Source organism: Pygoscelis adeliae, unplaced genomic scaffold (genome assembly GCF_000699105.1).
Source record: "Pygoscelis adeliae isolate BGI_AS28 unplaced genomic scaffold, ASM69910v1 Scaffold41, whole genome shotgun sequence".
Classification (NCBI taxonomy): Eukaryota; Metazoa; Chordata; class Aves; order Sphenisciformes; family Spheniscidae; genus Pygoscelis; species Pygoscelis adeliae.
Window position 1 is genome coordinate 3,319,027 of NW_008824373.1, and position 24,342 is coordinate 3,343,368.

Below are 24,342 nucleotides of genomic sequence, written 5' to 3' on the forward strand. Positions count from 1 at the left end.
GATTGTCTCACAGAAATCTGATTATTTGTGTTGAATATGTCTGATATCAGTCCAGGAAAATACTTCCCTCCACTTTTCCATATTTAAAATTGTCCTTTCTCCTAAAATGAGAATGTTCACTATGTTATTGTATTTAAAATTTCCATTTGTTTTAATGAGACAATGTGAATTCATTGTTTTGAAACCTTATAAAATTTAATGTTTCCTTTTATTTGTTGCTGCTAAAAAAACCCCCAAACCTCCAAAAACCTTATTTTTTCTGCCACTGTCACTTTTTGGCTTCACCTCAGTTATTAGAGACCTTAGATGGTATAAACTAGCATAATTCCTTTGCAGTCCATGGCTACAACATGAATACATCAACTAAAGATCAGACCAAGATGACTTTAATGGAGTTCCCATGGCCCCTGCCTCTCGCAGAGCCCAGGCTTAGAGGAGCGTTTTCTCTCTGAGAGCGCTGTGGACATAAGCTTTCCCTGGCACTGACATTGTGCCTTAAAGTAGTTTCCAAGTGAACCTGAGTCTAATGAGTACGTCAAGCTTTTTGCACTCCTAAAGTAGCTTGGCTTTTCCGGATAGAAAACTTGCTGTGATGTCAAGTGAAGGTCTGACATGTTCCCCCGCAGACTGGCATGAGAAGGGTTGCAGGAAGGGGCAAGGCACAGGTGTGCTGGGCTTTCTTTTTTCCTGGGATAGCTGGCAGCCCAAAAGACCAGGTAACTACTTATTGCAGGGTTGTCTTCAACAGGGGTGAAACTCTTAATTCAGCTTTAACCTCCACTGCCTCTGTGCCCTCTCCGGCTGTGGTACGTGTGCAGTACATATGACATATGTAACATAACATAACTGGTACATAATAAGTACCATTAACAGCAGTGAGGGAAGGGCCACACACCGAGGCTGTGTGAATTGGAGACTCGAAGCACTGTGCTGGAATCAGAAGCAGCCGTTGGAAATGGAAATGCAATGAAATCACAATCCAACATGCAGGTGTGTGTAGATGTATGCTCCAACTGTGGCACAATATATTTTTCCATCTGTTTTCTGCTGTTTTGAGAATGTACTCCATTGCTAAATCAAGTAATGTAACCTTGGAGAAGAAAACTCCTTTGGGTTAAGGCTTTAGAATAAGAGAATTCATCTGGTTTGAAAATCCTGTCCTTCTGAGGGTCTACTCGTGTCATTTACTTAGTTTAGAAGATGAATATGGCAAAATATATTATTTATTAAAGTTGATATAGGCACTAGGCTGTAGCTTCCTTTTCTCACACGCTCATACATTAAAATTAATAGAAAAGAAGCTTCCAGCAGTTTAAACAGGATTTGCCTATATGGCACTAGGAGTAGGAGTATTTCCTTATTTTTGTAAATTATTTAGCAGCGATACAAATATTTTAAAACTCAAAATTGTGGATGGTCTCTTTGTTTTTTCTTGCTTACTTGTTTGCGTTTTAAACACAGTTGTAATTTCAAGTGCTATTGGTATCTCCTTAGAGAAGTCTGAATGTCTCTCCTTGCAATGTCATAAAGTGTATAATGGCTTTGAGTTTATTTTGCCAATACTGATTATAGTTGCTAATCACTACTGCCAGAGAGGCTAAAAAATAGGCGCTATAATTAGAGTACAGACAGGGTGAATTTTGGAGTTTCTATGTAGGCACCAGGTTTCTAAGTCTGGATTAAATAAAAACTGAGTAAAGGTGGTGGAACTTGCATGTTAGCAAACATCTGTATATTTATCAACGCTACATGGAAGTTTGCGCTTCTGTCATATGCTCATGAGAGTTATATTTGCCTCCTTTACATTGAAGGAATTTTAGAACTGCATTACAGTCCATCTGTGACTATTTCTGCTACAAGCAAAAGACTTGTTTGGGAACTTAATTTTCTTTCTTTTGAACTTCTCCAGCCTTCCAATAGCTGCCAAACCATCCAGTGACTAGAATATCTGTTCACCCACAGAGATAACTCAATTTTCTTCCATGCCTCCATAGTGTGAGACACCATGTTCTGCTAGAGAGCACCATAATGATGTGTGCTGCATAACAAATGTGTAAGTCTAAGGCTCGGTTTGTGAGTGTCCCTAAAACTATATGACCTTGTTCCATAGCCTCGTGTCACAATTTAGGAGTTGGTCCTATATTCTATGAATACACATATAAATACCTACATTTGTAGCTTAAATTCCTAGCAGTTCTTTTTAAGGAGTGTCCCAAAATGAATTTATGGCATTTAAAATCGAGTAACAGTCAGTGTTATCAATAGCAAGACAAGGAGATTAAAACACTGTAGCTTTTAGCTCTTACGGCCTTTTCTCTGTGTTGAAGTGCCACAGGTTACGTGTGGTTCACACAGAATACTGTAGTCAAATTGTGTTCAACAGTAGCATGAGTTGATCTGGACAGGAGCTTCTAAACACACTGTGATTCCCAGACATCAGTTGCCTCCCTATGACCCAGTAGAGCTTCTCTGCTGATTATCAAATGCCTACAGACCATCCCGGTGGTAAAGTGATGTGCAGGGTTCTTAGCCCTGCTTTCTAAATTAATGTAATGAAATGCAGTACTCCACTGCAAACTGACCTCAGAGGTGGAGTCTGGTAAGAGCCAGTAGCAACCTACACAAAACCTCCCCTCACCTTACCCTCCCCATTGCTGTTGCCGTCGCTTGTCAGAAAAGAAAGGTGGAAGTAGTGTAGACCAAAGATACCTTTAGGTGCAGCATGTAGAGCATCCCAAGGAGGTTGCAATAAATTTAATTTGGAAAGATTCAAAAGTTTTCATCAATAAAGATGCAGGACAGATGATTGGGGATGAAATAGTGTAGGAAAGGATGGAGAAAGTTTTGGTTCAAGACCGGGAATAGATTGTATATCTCCTATGAGTGCCGTATATCTCCTATGAGTGCCAACAGAATCTTTGTATCACTTCGCACTATGGCTGTGGTGGTTTAGAAATCCTGTGACTTTAGAGAAACATTAAGCATTATTGGTTTCAGTGAAACATTTTTCACAACTCCAGGAATATTCTCAGTACAGATCAAACTTAGTATGAACCAAGTGCTTTTGCCAAACTTGATGCAGCAGAGAAACTGTATCGTAATGGAGATGTCCATCCCTTCTGCTGCAGATCATCACACGTCCCATATGCAGAAATGAATGCAGATACTGTGCCTTTGAAAGGTATGAATGTATGTAGTGTTGCTTGTGTGTTTATATAGTATTTACTGGGGGGCAGGAGGGAGGACCATAAAGGAAAGAAGCGTGAAGTTCTAAGATATTAACAGGCATTAATGTTAAACTTCCTTTAAAAGCCTTGTGGTTACCAAGACCTGGTTTACATTAGTGCATGTCTTTTAAGAGTCTGTAATGTCTGTTATTATAGCACAGGTGATACCTCCACAATGCCATTTTAGATGAGAGCAAAGGCATGAACTATAAGCAAAAGAAACCAATCTGTTGGATGCAAGTGATGACAGATAAGAACTCAGTTTTTGTAAATTCTTCTCTTTTAATATAGCAACTCACACATCATTCAGTTGGTATGAATTCAGTTGGTGTCTTCATCGTAATGAAGATAGCCTGGATTCCACTTCAATTTCAAGTGTCTAGTCAATGATGAGAGCTAAGTGCTTCTGAAGACTTCGAGGAATGGTTCACAGGGCCTAAGACATGGAGTAGGGAGTTGCTAAACCACTCAGTAGGAGACACCTGACACATGGATTTGGTGGATTTAGAACATGTGAATATAATGCTCAAAGATTTCAAGTCCATAAACACTTTCAAATGTATTTAATTAACTCCTTTTTTACTAACAAGTCTAAATACATATAGCTAATGCACATTTTGAAACTCAATACAGCATTTAACTGACTTAACAACTGTTGCAATTTTTGATGCCCTTCATTGGTTCTTTGTTTCACAGGGGTTGAATAGCACAGTGGAGCAAAATTGTTTCAAATTAATCTTAAGAAGGTGGTTTTGGTTTGTCATCTTCCCTCTCTGACAGAATACAGAAGCAACAATGAATTTGATATACCATACATATATGAAAGCCTTGAGTAAGATAGAAGCCTTTCTTTTCAGCTCCTTCATGTGGCATTCCCATGAGCAATACATGGCAGTAAGTTTTAGCTGAAACTGTTATTATTGCACAACTAGTTAGAAGTTCCTGCTCCACAAGTTCTTTGTCAGGATGAAATGAAGTATCAAGTAGGGGAGTCTGTCCTCATCCAGAAATAGTTAACGTCTTTGTTAATGACTTGGATGAAAGAATAATATGGGGTTTATGTTTTCGGACAATCAGAAGGTAGCATGGTCTTCAGGCACATTTGAAAATATAATCAGGATTGAGAATGATCTTGACAGATTGGAGCAGTGGCCTGAATTAAACAGTAGAGGGTTCAGTAATGACAAAGAAAGCATGACATTTTGTTCAAGTTCTGCAGAAAAAAGAGGTGGGAATAGTACTCAGTCATAAGTTTAAACATGAATCAGCAATATCATAGTGCACTGACAGTCTTGTGTAGTGATGTACAAACAAGAATGGCACAGATTGTTACGATCAAAGTGATCCTTCCAGTCTATTCGCTACTACTACAGCCTTAAGAGGAAGATTTTATCCGGTTTTCAGCAGCAAACATTAAGAAAGATGGGCATTTCCTTTCAATAACAGAGAACTGTGAGCCAAGCAAGAGGTTTAGAAAATGTGACCTAAGATGGATTGAGAGACTTTTTCATTCAGAGAGGAGGAAACTGCAACACGCACAATGAAATGCATCTGAGGTGGAGGAGAAAAGGAAGGTAGCAGAGTGCTTTTCATCCTGTATGGATGGATTAATTTCAAGTGTTGGTCTGGGGGTTCCTGAGCTCTGGAGTATAAACCCAAAGCTGGAAAATGAGGCAATGAGTTGAAGGGTTTAGAGCTCCTGCATAGGTAAAAGGAAAATCTGTCCCGAGAGGATAGCTGAGCGTGGGGATGGTTTTCCTGAGGAAGTTTGAGTATTTTCATCACTGGAGGTTTTCAAGAACAACTTACACAACAGTTCTTGAAATGGTTTAGGCCCTTCCTAGCCTCTTTTTAGACCTGGTTGGATTCAGTATGCTTTATGTTTGATTTTTGGCTGTTGATACCAGCTGCAGTTGCTGAACAGTTTGAGTCTTCCTTGCCGCTTGCTGTCAGTCCCAAACCAGCAGAGCCTTTTCTCTGCTTCTCTCTTCTCTGGTTTAATTTCTGGTCCCTTTACACCACTCTCCATGAATAAAATAAATGAAGAAGGAAAAAAATATTGAAGGATTCAGTATGTATTTTGTTATATTCCTTCAATATTTTGTCATAAATAGAATGAAAGATGGAAGGGAGAAAGGGCTTTTCTAGTCAACTAACTGTAATCTTACTTTTCTTTCTAGTGTACCCGTGGTCTCCAGTGATCACATAGTCCCTACATTTATGTTATTGCTCCAGCAGCTTGATTCTGGGATATTGTGGTCTCCTACAGCATCGCTAACAGTTTGCACAGCAAGAATATTGCATGGCAGTATTGCAATCTGACAATGCTGTGGAAGTTCTTTAGGGGGACTGGTGCAATACAAAGCTTTTATGTATATTATAGGTGGAGTTTTAGTAGGTATCTTTTATGTTCACTCATATGCATTCATAACTACTTTTTATATTGATTGATATCACTACTGAGGCAAGTATATAGCTCTTCTTGGAATGCAAGCACAGTTTTCAAAAGACCAAATTTTGACAGAATTGTACACAAATAATTGGTGTCTTGTTTTTCCCTTCCTTCCCCCCTGCTTTTAGCTGGCTGTGAGGTGGTTGGAACACAACTGCCGCTACCAGTACATGGATGAACTTCTCCAGTATGTCCGCTTTGGCCTTATGGATGTGGATACACTGCATACCGTAGCTCTTTCTCATCCTCTTGTCCAAGCTAATGAAACTGCGACAGCACTTATTAATGAGGCCTTGGCTTACCACCAGAGCGTCTATGCACAGCCAGTTTGGCAAACCAGAAGGACAAAACCTCGCTTCCAGTCAGACACTCTTTACATTATTGGTGGGAAAAAACGTGAAATCTGTAAAGTGAAGGAATTGCGATACTTCAATCCGGTAGATCAAGAGAACGTTCATATCGCAGGGATTGCAAACTGGAGCGAGCTAGCGCCTATGCCTGTAGGGAGAAGCCACCACTGTGTTGCTGTCATGGGAGACTTTCTTTTTGTAGCTGGTGGAGAGGCGGAGCACTCCACAGGGCGCACTTGTGCGGTGAGAACTGCCTGTCGGTACGACCCCCGCACTAACTCTTGGGCTGAGATAGCTCCAATGAAGAACTGTCGGGAACACTTTGTACTGGGAGCAGTGGATGAGTACCTCTATGCAGCAGGGGGCAGGAATGAATTGCGTCAGGTGTTACCTACAGTGGAACGCTATTGCCCCAAGAAGAACAAGTGGACCTTTGTACAGTCCTTTGATCGATCGCTCTCATGCCATGCAGGATATGTGGTGGATGGTCTTCTTTGGATATCAGGTAGAAAACGTTTCACACAGTTTGAGGTACTAACAAAATACCAAAATACTGTCTTGAATGAAACTAATAAATCTTCTTAGGTTTATATGTCAGGATAACTTTTGCCTTAGGAGATGGGTGTTTCAAAGAATTTAAGCCTGGAAGCATAAAATCAAGCCTGATTAGAAGTGTAGGAGCATAACATACCTATACAATATTTTTTGTCTGCTAAATATCTCTGTGTTTCCAAGCTGCATATATCATATGTGCTATCTCCAGTTGCCATTCATAAATCACAGTGAATCGAAATGATAATGCACTTCTGGACAAATTTCAGATGACAAATTCTGTGTGCTTCCTTAAAAAAAAAAAAAAAAAAACAAACAACCAAGACCCAGTTTCTGTAGTATGATCTGGTATCACTGCATTTATTCCTGATAATGAAATGGAGAATTAAGTGCTTGTGGGCTTGTGTAGATCCAGGGCTTGAAGGCAGGTGTATGAGGATATTCTAACAAAGGTCATCTTGGCCTGTTACAAATCATGCACGGCTCTGTCCATAACAAGTGCACAGGACTGCCTGATGTAATAATCATAGCTTTATGGCACAGATACCTGGAAGTATAGGCCTTGTAATCTTAAACTAACGTATCATTTGCAACTCAGTCTGATGTAGTTTTCATTTTACATGTGCACATTGATGTAATGGAGTTGAGGACATTGTGCCATCAATCTTTGTAGTGACTTTTCTGTTATTAGTGGCTTTGGTACGAGGTGCTGTCTACAGAAAATTTGACAGGGAAAAAAACCCCCACCTTTTAGTAAGAAGTGTCTCATGGAAGGTTATAAAGTTGTAATATTTATCAAGGAAGTTAATGAGTAAATGGGGCCAGCCCTTGAGAAAAATGTTCAGTGATTGCCATCTTCACTGTATATACCCCTCTGGGGATTTTAATCCAGTCTGGGATCCCTCTGGTGAAAAGACGGTACATGAATGAAAGATTAAGTCAGCTACTTAGGCCTTTGCTTGTGCTTCTGCCCAGGGAAGTTGTTGAGTCACCATCCCTGGAGGTATTTAAAAGACGTGTAGATGTGATGCTTAGGGACATGGTTTAGTTGTGGACTTGGCAGTGCTAGGTTAACGGTTGGACTCTATGATCTTAAAGGCCTTTTCCAATCTAAACGATTCTGTGGTTCTCGAAGTATGTCATTTAGGTTAGCAGAGCTCCTTGCAGATGTATCTTTCTGCCCGTATGGATTAAGTGCCTTATGGGAATGGATTCCCAAGTATTGGCGGGGGAGGTAGCAGGTATCTATTTTTATACATATGCACTGAAATAATGAATAATGACTTTGGAATTAAAAGCATGACAGAACACACAAAATCACTGAGATCCCTGGCAGGTGCTTGGGTTGTTTTCTTCAACAGCTGGCATCGAAGGAGTCTTGTAGAGTTTGTGCTGTGTGTTAATCCTGAAGTGTGCTCATGGTGGGCTTTGAGACCCAGGTATGGTACAGAAACAGGGTTTCTGTTTTAGGGTACCAGCTGAGTGTGTTCAGAGCATTACCCTGTTTATTCACTACCTTTCCTATTTTATCAGTGGAGAGAGATGTGTGCCTGTGATGGGCAATTCAAATACATGGATGCTACTACTGCTGTGTCTTGTTGTCCCCCCCCCCTTGTGGTTTACATTTGTTAGTCTCTATTTATGAAAAACAGGACTTTTTAGGAAATTGTGTTAAATGTATTCGTATAAAATCATTGAACAAGCACTAGAAACATCTATCAGGGTATGGTCCTTGCTCCAGTACATGAAAAAAAGTAGAATTTGTTTCTTTTTTTTTTTTTTTTTTTGAAATTTTTAAGTCAAATGTGGAACTGGCTGAAGATTACTTTTAATCTTTCCAGGTATGCTAGGAAAGGGAAAATTATGCTGAGAATTAATTAATGTGCTTAGTTATGTAAGTGAAATGCATGCCTGCCTGTGTGTTTAAATACTATCTGCATTTATATAATGAAGCAGTGTGATATTCTGTTCAAGGATATGCCTCTAATACAGCTGTAGAATCAGGGGAAGAGGTAAGTGGAAGCCTATTAGATGAACTCTTTAAAACTGGGCAAAACAACAAAAAATATATTATCTGTATTGTTCCATTTATATTTAAAAATGCTACTGCCATAACTTCCGTTGTAAAGTCACGGTAAGGAGCAATGTTTTGGCAGTGGAATAAGATAGACAGGACTTTTCGGTTGCATTTTGTATAGTTTTGAGAAAATGCTTAGCAGTTTTGAGTTGCTAGATTCTGACAGGTTATTATGAATTACAGAGCATTCTATGCAATACTTCAGTAGGGTATTGATCTGAATTACGTACTCACAGATTGAAAACTGGGTTCTGTGTATTGAAGAGAGTTATTTTATAAATAAAAGTAGATGGAGATGCAATAACTGTAGCTAGCTTTCTATAATTAATTGCTTAGGGCTAGAATGTAGCTTGCTGTACGTGTATATTCAGGGATGGGGGAATAGTACAGAGAGATGGTTTATTGTTCCAAAAATATCAGTAGTCACTGTGCAAAAACAATCCACTGTTCATCATCAAATGTAAAGTGTTAGCATAAGAGTAATCAGTAATGCAGGAGGGAACCTAATTTTGAAGTATGTGGCCTAAAATTAAGTAATTAAAAAAATTAGTCTGAGTTAGGGATGTTTCTGAGCTGTATCCCTGCTGCTTTTTCTGGGAAATCGGGTCATCAGCAAGAGCTCTCAAAGTCAGTCTGCTTCTACCAGCTGGCAAGGTAACCATGAAAATGTGCCCAGTTTTTTAGTAAGTGAATAAATTAAATAGTGATAATATAAGTTTCTAGCCCTTGTATTTGTGGAGAGAGTCATCAAAACACGACCCGCACACAGATCATCTACTTGTTCTATAGCCAAAGCATCAGCGCCTCTGCTATGGCCCCTTGTCTTCTAAAGGCTTTGCTAATCAAAAGCTGACTAGACTTAAGGGGTTTCTCTTATTATTGTTATTATTGGGATTCATTGTTGGCTTTACTTTGCTGCTCCTTTGGGACAAATAAGAGAAGGAATAAAAAATAATAGAGCATAAAATCATGGCAAAGGCAGCAGGGAAGGGAAGTGTGTTAAAATGCTGTAGGCACACGCTGGCAGTAGGAGATGGGTGGCCAGTGACAGAGGGACTCCAAAGATGTCACCACCCCTTTGGGGTTTTTAACCTGCCAGAAGGCTCAGAGGGAGCCTTCTGCACTCTGGAACTAGTCAGACCCTCTGGTCAGCACAAGTGGGTTCAGTTCTCGAGTTTTCTGAGCTCCGTATATTGTGGAACATTTCATATTTGTGTCATTATTTTTTTCTTATCTTTTTTTTATTTTTTCACAGCCTGCATTTTATTTTATATTCTTATTTTAAAAAGTAGATGAGAATTCATTAAAATAAGTTTTCTATATTGACAGTACAGCATCAGGCAGATGGTTTTGAAATTTTATAGAAAGATTAATCTTACAGGCCCCTGCTAACATCTGACACCGTGACCCATTTCACAAACGAATTGCATGCCACATGCTTGAAAAGTGAAGTATTTGAGTGGAAGAGAAACAAAATGCTCCAAACCCTTTGGAGTTCAACATTACTAACGATCATTCCCTATAAAAGCAGGGAAATATTTTCCATAAGAGTGAGAACTTGAACTGTGCCCGTTTCCCTGCATCCTCCGCGGTGCGCACATGCAAATCTGGAGACCTACTTTTCTATATACGTTAACCTTCCTCCTCCCGTATAGGTGTAGTCCCCGTGGGGACAGAGAGGGGCAGGGAACCTCTGCCAGGCAGTTCAGCTCTGGGCCATTCCCGCACTTGCAGCTGGGGATAACGAGGCTTTCCCTCTGCCTCAAGTGCTCAAGAGATTAGCACATGAAAAGTCTTCTCGAAAGCAAAGTATTATGCTGCTGTTTCGCAGAGGTCTGAGTTGCCTGACCTTAAGTGTGTCAGCTAAAATCACATCCTGACGTGCACATGGAAACTCAACTTGGGGGGGGTAAACAAGCCAACCCTACCCCGTACAGTTGCTTCGTATTTAACAGCTTTTTCTTCAAAATTCAAGATTCTTTTTTTATCATTATTATTTCTTCCCTAACGGTGGAGATTTTGACCAAGGAAATAATGGAGATCACGTATCTTGGAGAATTATTCTGAGTTTGCAAGTGGTTTGGGGGGAAGAGTATTATCTTACTATCAGTATGCTGTTTGTTGTGAGGAGAAGAAAATTTCTTCTCTTTAATTGCCTATAAAATTGTTTTATGAAAAATAGATCTGGAATAAATAGGAATCTACAGTGTCTAACCATCTGTATATGGAACAGTGTTTCTTCATTATTATTTATATTATTATTCTAATATTTGAAGGAAGATAATGGATCTCACACCTTTCAAGCATGGACATTATAGGTGTGATGCCATTGATTCTCCTTAGATTGAATGTAAACATCAGGTTTTAATGGTTTTTAAAAAAAGAACCCACAAACAAACTAGGGCTTGTGCCCCTCTTGTTTGCAGCTGTATTGCATCTGAGGTGGAACAGTGTTAATTAGAGCTGCTGGTGGTGTCTTCCAGGGCACTCGTTAGGGTGGGAGAATATGTTTCAGCTCAGCTGTCCTCACTGCACTTGGGCTGGCTGAAGTAAAAGGCAAGGGGCTTGCATGTTGAGGAAGGATTATCTTGTGTGTAACACACAGACACGTAAGAAAGGAGAAATTTCTATTTAAAATAACAGAGCACCTTGGGGCGAATGTCGTGGGTTTCTATATATTCCCTGGATTTGCTGGAAGGAATACACGTGGGAGCTCTTTGCCAACATGTAGTTTTACACGTCTCCCAGCAAACTCGGATTCGTGCGTGCAGCCTAGCACTGGGGACTTCGGAGAGAGTTGTGAGATTTTCTGGGGGATTTGGATTGGATTAGCTTTCTCAAGTCATATGGGGGTCTTACTAGGATGTCATAAATATGGATTATAAATTTTCGATTGGGAAAATGCTGTTGAATCTACTGCCTCCCACCCTTCTCTTTTTGGAGGTGTCTTTATTGAAGGTGCTTTTCAGTGCAGTTTGTGGGAAATAACCAAAATATTTCCCATGTGTGGGGAAGGGCTGGACAAGGCAGATCTTGGACTCCTCCAGGACCTCTCCATGTAGAGGGGCACTGTTGCATGAGTTGGGAACTTAGGGTCTTGGAGGGCTTAAAAAGCAGGGTTTACAGCTTGCAAGGGAGTGAGCAACAGTGATTGTGGCAGTGTCAAAACACTGTAAGCCCATGGGTTGGATGCTGGGCTTCCTGTGCATGTGTTCTCGCAGCTGTGAGAGCAAGAAAGACGCAGGCTTGTCCTGAAAGTACTTCTTGCCTTCTGGAAACTCTAGTCCTCAAAGCAAGCTGCTCATGTCAAAGTGGTGCAATCATCGCTCTCAGTTTATAAAATGCAGCGAGCGCTGACCAAACTGTAAATTTTCTGCCATTTACCCAGCCAGACTTTTTTTTCTCTTTCCTTAACTGATGGGTTACTACCACAGTAGCTGCTATTGCTTGAAATCAAAATTAATAGCATGGTTTGTATTTTTAAATGCTTCTCTTCAAGTGTAGTTATGATGCCTCCCTGCCTTTCCCTTCCTTTCCACATAGAAAGCACTGCAGAGAAGTTTAAGAAATTATCTCAGAATTACCCCATTTTTTTCTGAGAAAGAATGTATTATTTTTAGTACCATTTAAACTTTTTTTTCCTTTTCCTATTTTTTAAGAGACGTATTGCTTTTCTTTTGCCCTTTCCCAGCTGCCTGGAAGATTTTTAAAAAAATAGTTCAAGAGGACATTGCAGACTTGTTACATTTGAATTTTGGCAGAAAATTTTAAACTTTTGCTATAGCACTTCAAAGTTAGGAGGAACTTGAGTTTGAAAATTGATGCAGATATAAGATGGCATATTTAATGACAGATGTATCTATAGAAACCTGTTAAGATGCAGATTATCCCCCTGGGGAGGGGAGATCAAAACTGCCAATCTATAAAATATACTTGTTAGGGGAAGGCATGGAATCTATCTCTGCGAGCACTTTGATTGCAGGGGACAGTGTAGCAGCATGTGGCATCATAACCTAAGAGCAGACAAATCAGCTTGATGACTTTCAAAGCCAAGAATACTGCTGGAGGCAAGGGTACTCCAGTCTAGAAGAAATTAAAACATATAGAGACTGTTATTAATTCCAGATCTATTTTTGTGTAGTCAAATCTGTATGCAAATCCTTAGCATCTCATTTTGGCAGATTAATCTAAAAGTGAAGAGAGGTATGTGAAGGGAATGTAATGATAAAACACCACAGATGAGCAATATTGCAGGGGAAAAAACGTAAGCTGTGTACTTGATATGAGGGGCTCTTTGTGAAGAGAGGCAAATAATTTTGCTTATTTGATTATTTCATTATTTTATAAGGAAGCAACCCCCTTCTTTCTCTTCTTCCTCCACATATTTCCCCCCAAAGTAAGGTGTTCTTTCTGAATGGAAATACAAGACCCAGCGTTGTGTTTCCAGTGCATCTCCTGTAGTTTAACATTCTGGAGGTAATCATCCAAATAACTACGATTTTTATTTTTCAAAATACTAATCTGACACCTCGTTTTTAAACATTACGCTAGGAGTGAAAATAACTATGTAAAAGAAAATCAAGTTACAAAACAGATAGTAGAAAAGATTGTTTTGTGCATGTGGCTGATGGCCACTAATACTGTGACGGCTGCACAACAGTGTAGAGACAAATAACAGATTGTGAGATTAGATATGGGAACAGTCATTGCTTTCCAATGCGTGTTCTTGCGTGTGTACTTCACAGGTGCTGTGATGGGCAGTGCGTGGCGTAGTGTGATGGAAACAGTTTGGAAAGACTACATCTCATCTCAGCTGTCTCGTAGCCTGTAAGCATCTCTGAGCTGGGAGCTTGTGCTACCGTCCATGTGTAGGGGCCCCGGTACAGGCTGGTGCTTGCAGAGGTGTGCCCAAATAACAGTGTTATTCCTCCCTGCTACTGCGGTTGAAGACAAGATTCTTGAATAGGTTTGTCTGTAGTTTCTGCTATCCATCGGTGGGATTCTTGGCCTCACTCCAGTTATTTGAAGTGATCAGAGGGTACATCTATGTTAGCAAGTAGCTAAGCCCAGTAGGACAGATCAGCAGACAAAACCTTGGTGCCCAGTTCTCTATATCTACTCCATGTACAGTTCACATTTTTTGCTTTGGACTAGATTTATTCTGGTGCTCTGGACCAAACATTCCCAGTGCTCAGCTGGTACAAAACCATCCGAAAGACCAGTTGTTATTTCACACCCTTATCCCAGTTAGGAACTGGACCACAACTGGTGCACATCTGGAGTAGAGATTCTGGTTTAACTTGAATGCACACCAGTACCGCCCTGCAGCCTGAAATGAGGTGGGGGAGTCGCTTCAAAATCACAGTATGGCTCTGAACCAAAATGCTGCACTAGGTGCAGCTGGAGGCTGGCAAAATGAGGATTCCCCAGCACGGAGGCATGTTAAGAGTGGCTGGGGATAAAAGAAAAAACCCAATGTGCTCAGTAGGACTGGGCCATAGCTCAGACGGCAAACTGCTCTGCCGCTTCTCTGTCTGAAACAGGGGATGTCCTCGCAAAAAGCGAAGCATAAACAAATATAATGACAGAGGAAATTCCTTCCTCTCATTGCTGTGGATTTTGTCTGTCATTGGCACATGCTGTTAAAACTGTAATATAAAAAGTTTGTCTGTCAATACGAGTTTCAGTGGTGCGTGGCTGCTGGCGTGTCCTAGTTAAGTCCAGACCTTCTGGTAGGATGAAAAGTGAAGTGCAGCTTGCAGGCGTTATTCCTGGTCCCATCTTCCTGTGGGCCCAGGGTGGTGACAGAGGGGGGACTGGGACCTGTGGCAGTGCTGCAGTGATACCACGTCCCCAGGAGGCTTGAGCACACTCAAGAACATGTTTACGCTGGTAGGATTACAGACTTAAGACTGGAGAATTTTTCCACCAGTTTACTCAGTGAGATTTGCCATTTAAAACCAATAGAGTACAGGATGATCAGGGATTAAACATCTACTGTGTTGAGGTAAATAGCTGGTTTGCAGCATCTACTTGGATCAGACTCTATTCTGGGCTTTTCTGAGGTGCTTTATACCTTGCTTTCCAAACATTATTGAAAGGTACGTATGCTAAATGGTAGTATTGTTTCTGGTCACTATGGAGGAACCTCCCAACATAAGTCTACAACTAAACCAGGAGATGTTCTCTCTGTAATACAAACTAAATACAGAGTTTCCTTCAAGTATATAGGTGAGTGCAGTTGCACAGACAGGGTTGCGCTATGCTTTCCAGCTGACAGTGGTGTCCCGCGTCATGCTCCTGGTTAGGCAGAGCTCCTCTCCGACCTCTTCCTTCTCTCTGATGCAAGCCCACCTCCTCCTCCTCCTTTAAACCATGTCACACACTGCGCGCTCCTTGGAACAGGACGGGTTTTATCTTCATGTCTTGACAACGGCTGAATGCACAGTCATTTATAAACCGATCAATTTTCGTCTTGTTTTTAGCCCATAGAATTAGCTTTATAAAGGAAGTGTGTGTGTGTGTGTGTGTGTGGGGGGGGGGGGGGGGTCTTTTTTTGCTTTTGTGTTTCTAGATGTTTGACAAACGTGCTATTTCTTACCTTGTAACCAGATTAAAAAGTGCAGTGGAATGTAAGCCTAAGTGGTGGTATGCAATGTAATTATGTCAGCAAATGAACCCTAGAATTGGTTATTTTGCTGAACCTGATCTTGGTCCTGGTTTTGCTTATACAAAAAAATGTAACCTGTATAAACTCTTTCATAGGAGGAGTAACAAACACTGCACAGTATCAAAACAGGCTCATGGTCTATGATCCGAAGCAGGTGGGTATCTGTGTTGTATGTGTTTTTCTCATATGTTTTGCTTCAAACAGGTCTCTTAGCAAACATATCCAAAGATTTTGTAAGGCTAAAAATGCTGACCATTTGAAATAGTGGTGTTTTAAATTCACTTTGTAGTGATGTGTAAGTTTAACAGAGTAACGGAGACCCTGACTCTTTATTATAGTTTTTTAAGCCTGTAGGTGTTAGAAACATGTAGCTTAAATACAGACATGTGCTTTAAATCCCCTGTATTTATCAGTATTTATTTTGCTTGTTCATTTTTTGGTAATCCAGCAGCCCAGGGCAATGTATACTCAAAGTCAGTGTCACAAAACTGCTCCTTGTCATTGGCATTTCTGCTTTGAATTGCATATATGGGCATTTTGTTTTCTGCATACCTTCAGAACTATACTACCTGGCCGTGACTTATTCTGCTGACTGCAAGGGTGCCTATCATTTCATTACCCAAGCACCTAAAATATCTTTTAGGGATTATTTCATACATTATGTATGTGTTTTGATTAGGTTAGCATGGCTCAGTAACCATTTCAGAGGGTTAGGGCACGGTTATGCCCTCTTGCTTGTATTAGGAATTAAAAGTCCTAAGCTTGCAATCAGAGTTGCATAGCCTGATTTACACCCGTGTGGAAGAATATCGACTTTGCTGATTGTAGGATAGGGGCTTTGATTGCTGTATTTGGAACCAAATTGTGCCAGGAGATATGTGGTTCCCACTAACTTTTTAAAGTATAGCACATATGGGTCCTGCAGCAGAAAGCAGGCAATGACATACCTGCCTCTTTCTTTTCGAGGTACAGTTTTATGCATCGATTGTACAAATCCTGATTCGGTCCTAAATCCAAGTAGTAATTACAGGCAGCAATCTTACTTTGCTTATGAGGCGGACACTGTTTCTCTGTTGTGTATCTTTCGCTTTGATTCTTTACTTGCTGACGTGAAAGTTGCACCCCAAAATACCAGTGGCAGGGCTACTTCAGCATGCCCTGTCGATGGTGAGAAACCCGGCCTGGCGTGTAAAGAGTTACAGAGGAAGTGTGTGCTCGCATTCTTCAAATGAGGTCGGCTTCGTGTTTGTACACACAAGCTCTTTTTAAAAATTCTGCTGGCATATTGTTTACGGTGGGTACTGGAAACCATCACATCTGCTTGCATCTCGCACAGAATCTCAATAGCTCTATCATTCAGCACCAGCGCTTGCTTCTGCGCGAGGCCTTTGTGGCGAGTCGATAATGCCTGCCATCTGCCACAGAGCACACAGCTACCTGCCAACAAGCCGGCTGGGGTGACCTCTGCTTCCCCACCACTGATTAGTATTCACACGCTGGCTTATTAGAAATGACCCCACCAGGCCCCTCGGTTTCTTTGCCTTTGCAGTGCTTTGCGGCTCACCTGGCAGGCACTGCAGTGGAGGAAGCTAAAGATATAATCAGGGGATGCAGGCAGGCTTTGCAAAGCAGATGGTGTCTATAGTCTGGTGTTAAGAGACTGGACTACTAATGCAAACATTAATGCCTAATATTCAACTATTACACGTTGAAATGTATAGCTATATATTGTGGAGGTTAAAAGGCAGTAGTATTAGAGGCTCTTGAGTTACCGCAAGCAGTAGCACATGCAACACAAAGAATTTCCTCACTGATTTTAACTTCCTGCACTTAAATAAATTAATCTCATCCATTGCCAGGTTGTTTGATTTGGTAAACCTAGCAGAAGCAATTGTTTTCTTAGGTTTAAAATACTGTGCTTTAACCCTTCTTCTTCCATGTCCTCTTGCCCCTCCCCTGAACAGGTAGAATTCTTGAATGTTGTTAGCCAGGGTGAAAAATATGCAAAAGGACGTTACTTTGTAAGTGCCCGCAAATACAGGGTTAGCATTAAACCAAATACATGAATCATTTGAAGAAGATTCTTTAGGAAATTATTTTTCCCTGTTGCTTCATTCCCCAAGGATAAGATGAAATAAGCTTGTGAATAACAAAAGGTAGAAGAATCTCTCTTCTCTCATAACAGAGCTAGTTGGTATAGATAATTTTAGCGCTGTATACAAAGGAGACATCTAATAGTCTTGCTTAAGGAGAATTAGCTACTGAATTATAGAGAAGAAAAAAAACTTTGAAACCTGATGAGCTAAACAGAAAAAATACAGAGCAAGAAATACTATTAAATTAATGAATTTAAATGTGAGAACTGTAAACCACACGTTGAAAGTCCAGTATGTCTAGTCAGTGTTATAACCAACATGCATGTCTAACATATGAACACCACAAGCGTACGCACTTGTGATTTCTGGCCAAGGGTAAGGAGAACACCGCTAACACGCTGCTATTATTGTACTGCTAATATAGGTACGTCGTTGAGCAGTGCTGAGGCAAGTTCTTTTTTCCTTTCCAGAATAAGTGGTTAAGCCGTAGCCCGATGTTGCAGAGGAGAGTGTATCACTCCATGGCTGCTGTCCAAAGGAAACTTTATGTGTTAGGTGGGAATGATCTGGACTACAACAATGATCGGATCCTGGTTCGGCACATAGACTCCTACAGCATAGATGCTGACCAATGGACGCGCTGCAGCTTCAACATGTTGACAGGCGAGTATTGTACACCAAAAGAGGAAACTCGCTACTATTAGAATAAAACATCAATTCTTTTCCCTTTAGAGGCCTTTATTATGTGGAACTCCACGACCTTGCCTCAATTGCCTCTGATTTAGGGGCCATCGTTGGCCAACAAGACACTTTTAATTACTGTTCTGGCATTCAGTGTTCTACAAAACATTTGTCTTAGGACATTGTAGGATAAATTTTTAAGAAGGTGCACATAAATGTAATTTAATTAAGCCATCAAAAATTCCTTGTCGTAGTATTACCAGTACTTATTTTTGATTCTCCAAAAGCTTGCCTGCACTGATAGATTTAGCTCCCTGTTTGAGTGTTCACAGGCAGATCCATCTCTACCATGATATCATTTTGTAGTGCTTCCTGCTGGCATTATAGAGCATTGAACTCCATTAACCATCACTTATTGCTAAGCAATATCTTCTTAATAAATTACCTGAAAGGAGGTGTCTTTGTTGGAATTCTGTCAAGTCAGGGATGACTTGAGTATCTTGATTAGCTATGGATCTGTAAAGTTCCTCTTGACCGTCATTAGGAGGAACTGTTACAGTAGCAACTTGCAAAGCGCTCCAACTCACTGTCCCTGCCACCCAGGCCACCAGATTTCACCGCCACTTGATACGATTCCCAGACGTACTACTTCCTCAAATCCCTGGGAGAGACAGGTGCCTGACACATTCTCAGAGAAGCACCACCAGCAGCTTTGCAGAAGAGGATGCATTTCCAGGACAGCATTAACGTTGGGGCCATTCTCTTGTGCAGCAGACTTGGAGCTCAACTAGTAACAGTGTTGGCTGCCAAGAAGTTTCAGCATGGACTGCTACAGGAGTCGTAGAACTGAACGTACCTCACTTTTCATCCTCTTCCGTTTGGCATTGCATTCATTTCTGAGATCCACCACTGAAAAGGATACAAAGGATGTAGGAGCTTAACTAGAAGCTCAGGATAGCTAGAAACACCACGTCAGAGAAATGAACATCTGACAAATAACGGTCACCTTATGTCATTTTCCTCCTGGTAGGTTTAAAAGCTGCTCTAGTGACAACTTTGTTCTTTTTAAGATATTACATTGGGTTTCTTAATCTCTGGGATCTGGAGAAGGGTTGCTTGGTTTCTGAGTCAGGTCATCAGAGTAATTCATGGACATTGAGGAGAGAGGCATGGATTAAAAAGGAAGAGTAACAGACTGTCAAACAGAACTAGTTTTTCATATCCCTTTTGCTCTCTGTTTAATTATTTTATTTTATTATCTGGAGACATTGAGAGCCTTTGAGAAGGACATAATCTGACTTGCAACTGCAAAAGCGCTGGCGCTGCAGGCACCTCTGTTCTGGAGCTGACCCTATACCACTAAATGCTGTGAGATAGTAGCCTCTCCTCAGATATGACCCGGTGGGTTGCTTCCACAGCCTGCACCTTGAGAAGCCATCTAAGCCTTTCTTTGCATCTCTGCAACTGGTGGTAAATGTGCCTGTTGCACTCTGTAGTGCAGATTTTTTTAAGGCTGTATTTATCCTTCAAAACTTCCAAACTTGTTCAGGAGACCGTTGCTATGGGAATGAGCTTGCACTGCAGCTTCTGCAGTGTTCACCATACTTGTACCTGGGGGAACAGGGGGATGAACAGGTCTGGGCAGAACGGGAGGGGCGTTCAGCTCTCGGCCTACGTGTCTATCTGGATGTGCGTGTGTGATAGTAGTTGAGAGGCAGGTGGTGAGCTTGCCTCTCACCTATGAAATACCGGCGTACAAAAACCTGTGCCATTGAGAAGACAGAGCAGATGGTCCCCTGCACAGCCTCAGTTTATTGCTCATCCAGGGTAGCTCTCCGGACAGCACTGTGTGGGGCTCCCGTGGAGAGCAAAGAACAGCCCTTGCACTTCACCTTCGCTGCTGCACGTTGTGAATTCTGAAGCAGCCGAGTTACTGCCGGGTGCGTTTTCATCATATGACAGAACTCCAACATTCAGTGTTAAAAGGGTTAATTAAACACTGAAAGTGGTTTCTATTTCCTTTTTTGCTTTAGGTCAAAATGAGTCTGGAGTCGCCGTCCACAATGGTAGAATATATTTAGTTGGCGGCTATTCGATTTGGACAAATGAGCCTTTGGCATGTATCCAGGTGAGTGATTTAGGTTTCTTTTAAAGTTTTTTCCAATAATTTTGCAAGGATACATTTTGCACAGAGGTTATTCAAAAGGGAAAATGCACGTGAAGTGGAGAGATTAAGGATGTTTCTTATGCAGCCACTGAACCTGCATAAACACAGAGAGGAAATACTGTGGATATTAAAAATATTTCCAGGTGAGCCATTTGATCCAATTATTCTAAGCTATTCTAGTAAAACAGGGTTGAGGAGTCTCTCCTTTGGCAAGGTTTGGGTAAAATAGCGGGTATATATTCTCAGGTTACACAGTCAAGTTCAAAAGTAAAAAGGTTGCAGAAATGGATGATGGGGGATGATTGGGCTAACAATTTTTCAGCCCATCTTGTGATTTTATTTTTTTTTTCCTCTCTCCGAGTTGTCTTTCTGAAGAGCAGCCAGAGTTAACGAGTTGTTCTTTGACAAAGTTCAGTCAGCCTGCAACCTGCCCCAGCGCTTGTTGCTTCAAAGCTTGAATGGGAGTTTTTTGATCCCTGCTGTAGGCAATAGGTTGTCAAACAAACTCTTCTGCTCTCTCATCCTGTATAACAGCAGCTTACCTGCAGATCCATGGCTTTCAGATATTCCTGTACAGAAATTAGAGATTCTTATCTTTCTGCATTTTTCTGAGTGAAGCAGATCTGCATCACAGCCATCGCTTTGTGACCAGCTGGGCAGTTAGAGACAGAAACTCTTGTTTACATCTCAGTTTCTGCACTTTTGCTGATAAACAACATTTTCATTAGCTTTCAACTAAGGATTTTAGGATTTCACCTCTAAACTGTCCCATAAGGCTAGAAGTTAGACTTAGCATAAGAAAGGAACGTATTACATGTCGAGCTGCTGGTCGTGTAATGAACACTTACTAGCCTGAGTTTGTAAAGAATAGATCATGCAAGGAGTTAAAACCGTGTTCTGGTCACAGTATAATTTTGTTTTACTAAATTGTTGGATACCATACCTAATGATTTTTATTGGAAAAATTCATTCAGAGTGGCTTCACTAGCTGATATACAGTGCTTCAGATGGAGTAATAGCACAATATCAAGGCGGTGGCTGTACGCCACCAACACGCTCATTTACAATCGGCAGGTACTTTGCAGTATTGCACCTGGGTTTAGATACTGCTTAGTGACAAGTGAAAATGATCCTGGGATCTTGCTTTCTTAAATGGACATTTGTCCACATCCCCAAGCTGGTTGTGAACTGGCAGCCTGCCCGAGACGGTCCCCGCATTAAAGGGAAAAGAAGTATAATGAGTGTTTTGGCAGAGCTGTGTGCGCTGCCCCTTCTCAGTTGTTGGCAGCGTGCCTGGCTTTAACCAGTAAAACTAGCCCTTTTATCTTCAAATTCAGCAAATTTGAGGTTCCTTTCTCCTTTGGAAGAAAAAAAATCCACTTTTTCCATATGTCTTCATTTTCTTTAAGTCATTCACTTATTTGGCCTTTCCAACTTCGGTAGAGCTCCCTTGCTCCCTATATACCACCAAGCTGATAAATGATTCGTACGTTGTGGTAACAGTAGCACTTCTGTGCGGAGTACCCTACTTGCATGGTTGCACGCTCTGCTGCCAGGAAGCAGGATCCAATGTCACTGCCTGCTACTGAATGCCTGAGCTAGGATAAGATTTGGGTGATGAGGGCAGCAATAAATTGCCAGATCCATAAATACGACTTAAAAGTGATCTGAAATTACCTTTCTGTTGGCATTAATAGTACATATATGCGGTGTGTGCCAGCAAATTTGTTTCAGCTTTCTTCTGTGGTCCCTGAAGCTATTTGCATGCTTTGGCCTGCAGGTGCTGGATGTTAGCAAGGAAGGGAAGGAAGAAGTGTTCTATGGGCCTACGCTCCCCTTCGCTTCCAACGGAATAGCAGCATGCTTTCTTCCAGCTCCTTATTTCACGTGCCCCAACCTTCAGACTCTGCAAGTGCCTCACCACAGGATCGGCACAATGTGAGACACGGAACGTGCACTTCATAAAATCGGAAGTAGAGGGAGGAAAAAATCAAACCCTGTGTATGGAAGGGTTTCTCTGGATCAGTGAAAAGAACCAATCCACACGGGCTGCTGCCTTACCTTCACACATCTGTCTTTAAGTCGGATCACATGAGGCAGGAAGGAAGCTACAAAAACTGTCTGCAGTTTCTCTCCGCTGCCTCAGATGAAGAAGCATACACGTGAGAGCATTTGGCATTTCTGCTGGTGACTACTTGCTGCCTGTCTCTACTTCATGTTCTTATGCAACTTCGTAAGGCATTGTGAATGCTTTCAGCTCCTCCTGGGCTGCTGCTCTTTGGAGTCTGCACGTTCAGTTGTTCACCAATGGCACTGTCAAAGCTGATAGAAAGCTGTGTTTATGTTGACAAAGATGATATAATACTATGGTAATTATGCAACTTACTTGATACCTTTGGCAAAAAGAATAACAAATGTGTTAACTTCCAATTCCAAACTCCATCGTTTACAGTTTCTCATTTAATAATACTTCATTTGAAATTTAAATACTGCAAAGCAGATTAAAACAAAAATAAAAAACAAACAAGCCCTATAGTATAGGAGGAACAGATAAAAATTGTCTCAGCTGAAAGACAAAGACACTGAAGCGTCGTGATTAAACCCAAGTCTGAACAGAATGTGTTTGAGAATCTAAAGATCATTTGGGATGTCATTTACCAAGGTCTACTATCAAATAAATGTTACTTTCTGTCATATGATCAACTCCTCCTGACAGCTGCAGTCTTTTAATGGTGGAGAACAGCCTCTTTACTGTATAATTAAAATGTGCCATTTCCTTAATATTTTTAATATCCAGTTTGCAAGGGGTCACCACATTTACAATTATCAACGAACAGTCTCATTTTGTCCAACATATGGTCCCACAAATCACTGGTCTCCAGAGGCTAAACAGGTGTAGAACAATGTCAATATTTATTTATTTATTCTTTCAGTTTATATAGTGTGTCTCTGTTGTGGTTTAACCCCAGCCGGCAACTAAGCACCACACAGCTGCTTGCTCCGTCCCCCCATGGGACGGGGGAGAGAATCAGAAGAGTAAGTGAGAAAACTCGTGGGTTGAGATAAAGACAGTTTAATAGGTAAAGCAAAAGCCGCACACGCAAGCAAAGCAAAACAAGGAATTCATTCACTACTTCCCATGGGCAGGCAGGTGTTCAGCCATCTCCAGGAAAGCAGGGCTCCATCACGCCTAACGGTGACTTGGGAAGACAAATGCCATCACTCCAAATGTCCCCCCCTTCCTTCTTCTTCCTCCAGCTTTATATGCTGAGCATGACGTCATATGGTGTGGAATATCCCTTTGGTCAGTTGGGGTCAGCTGTCCCGGCTGTGTCCCCTCCCAACTGCTTGTGCACCCCCAGCCTACTCGCTGGTGGGGTGGGGTGAGAAGCAGAAAAGGCCTTGACTCTGTGTAAGCACTGCTCAGCAGTAACGAAAACATCCCTGTGTTATCAACACTGTTTCCAGCACAAACCCAAACCACAGCCCTGTACTAGCTACTGTGAAGAAAATTAACTCTATCCCAGCCAAAACCAGCAGAGTCTCCATTCCATACTCCAGGCATATGCCAGTTCACAGTAAATACTCTAACCTGTTATATTTTGGCTTTGCTTGGCTACTGCAGCCCCTGTCTCTTATTTCCATCTTTTATTTCCGTATCTACAACAACTTCAGTGTTTGTAAATATTAACCAAGCATGTAATTAAGTCTTTCTCTATTTATGATTTACGGGTACTCGGCACTTCTCTGCTTTACCTACTGGTCTGTTCCCTGCCACCGTGCTATCTGAGCAGACCTATGAAATTTCTACTGACACTCATGCAAATGCCACGTGCAGAATATGCTGCAGCAATAGCTGCACTTGCTGGACAGGAAGAGGTTTGACTTCGTCCAGTGAGCAGTGTTTCCAAATCAAATGCATCTTTTAACTTTGAAGGGTCTGGTTAGTGATACAGGGTGGTGAACTTTATCACCAGTTCCATCTGTAGCTGGGCAGCGTACTCATGGAACATCACCTTTTCCAGTAATTTTCGGGTTAGAAAGTTTTGTGGGTTTTTTTGCTGAGCTTT

The 24,342-nt window shown here is 41.3% G+C and overlaps 1 protein-coding gene across 5 annotated transcripts in view; it reads left to right on the forward strand.

Moving 5' to 3' along the window:
- Positions 1 to 22,214, forward strand: part of KLHL32 (kelch-like family member 32) — a 92,983-nt gene extending 70,769 nt beyond the window's left edge. For all 5 annotated transcript variants that reach the window (XM_009320138.1, XM_009320141.1, XM_009320139.1 and 2 more), the window contains 5 exons: positions 5,808 to 6,534; positions 15,424 to 15,482; positions 17,895 to 18,087; positions 20,139 to 20,233; positions 22,053 to 22,214. In XM_009320138.1, the coding sequence (XP_009318413.1) occupies positions 5,808 to 6,534; positions 15,424 to 15,482; positions 17,895 to 18,087; positions 20,139 to 20,233; positions 22,053 to 22,214 (1,236 nt within the window). The remainder of the gene's footprint in view (positions 1 to 5,807; positions 6,535 to 15,423; positions 15,483 to 17,894; positions 18,088 to 20,138; positions 20,234 to 22,052) is intronic.
- The last annotated feature ends 2,128 nt before the right edge of the window (positions 22,215 to 24,342 follow it).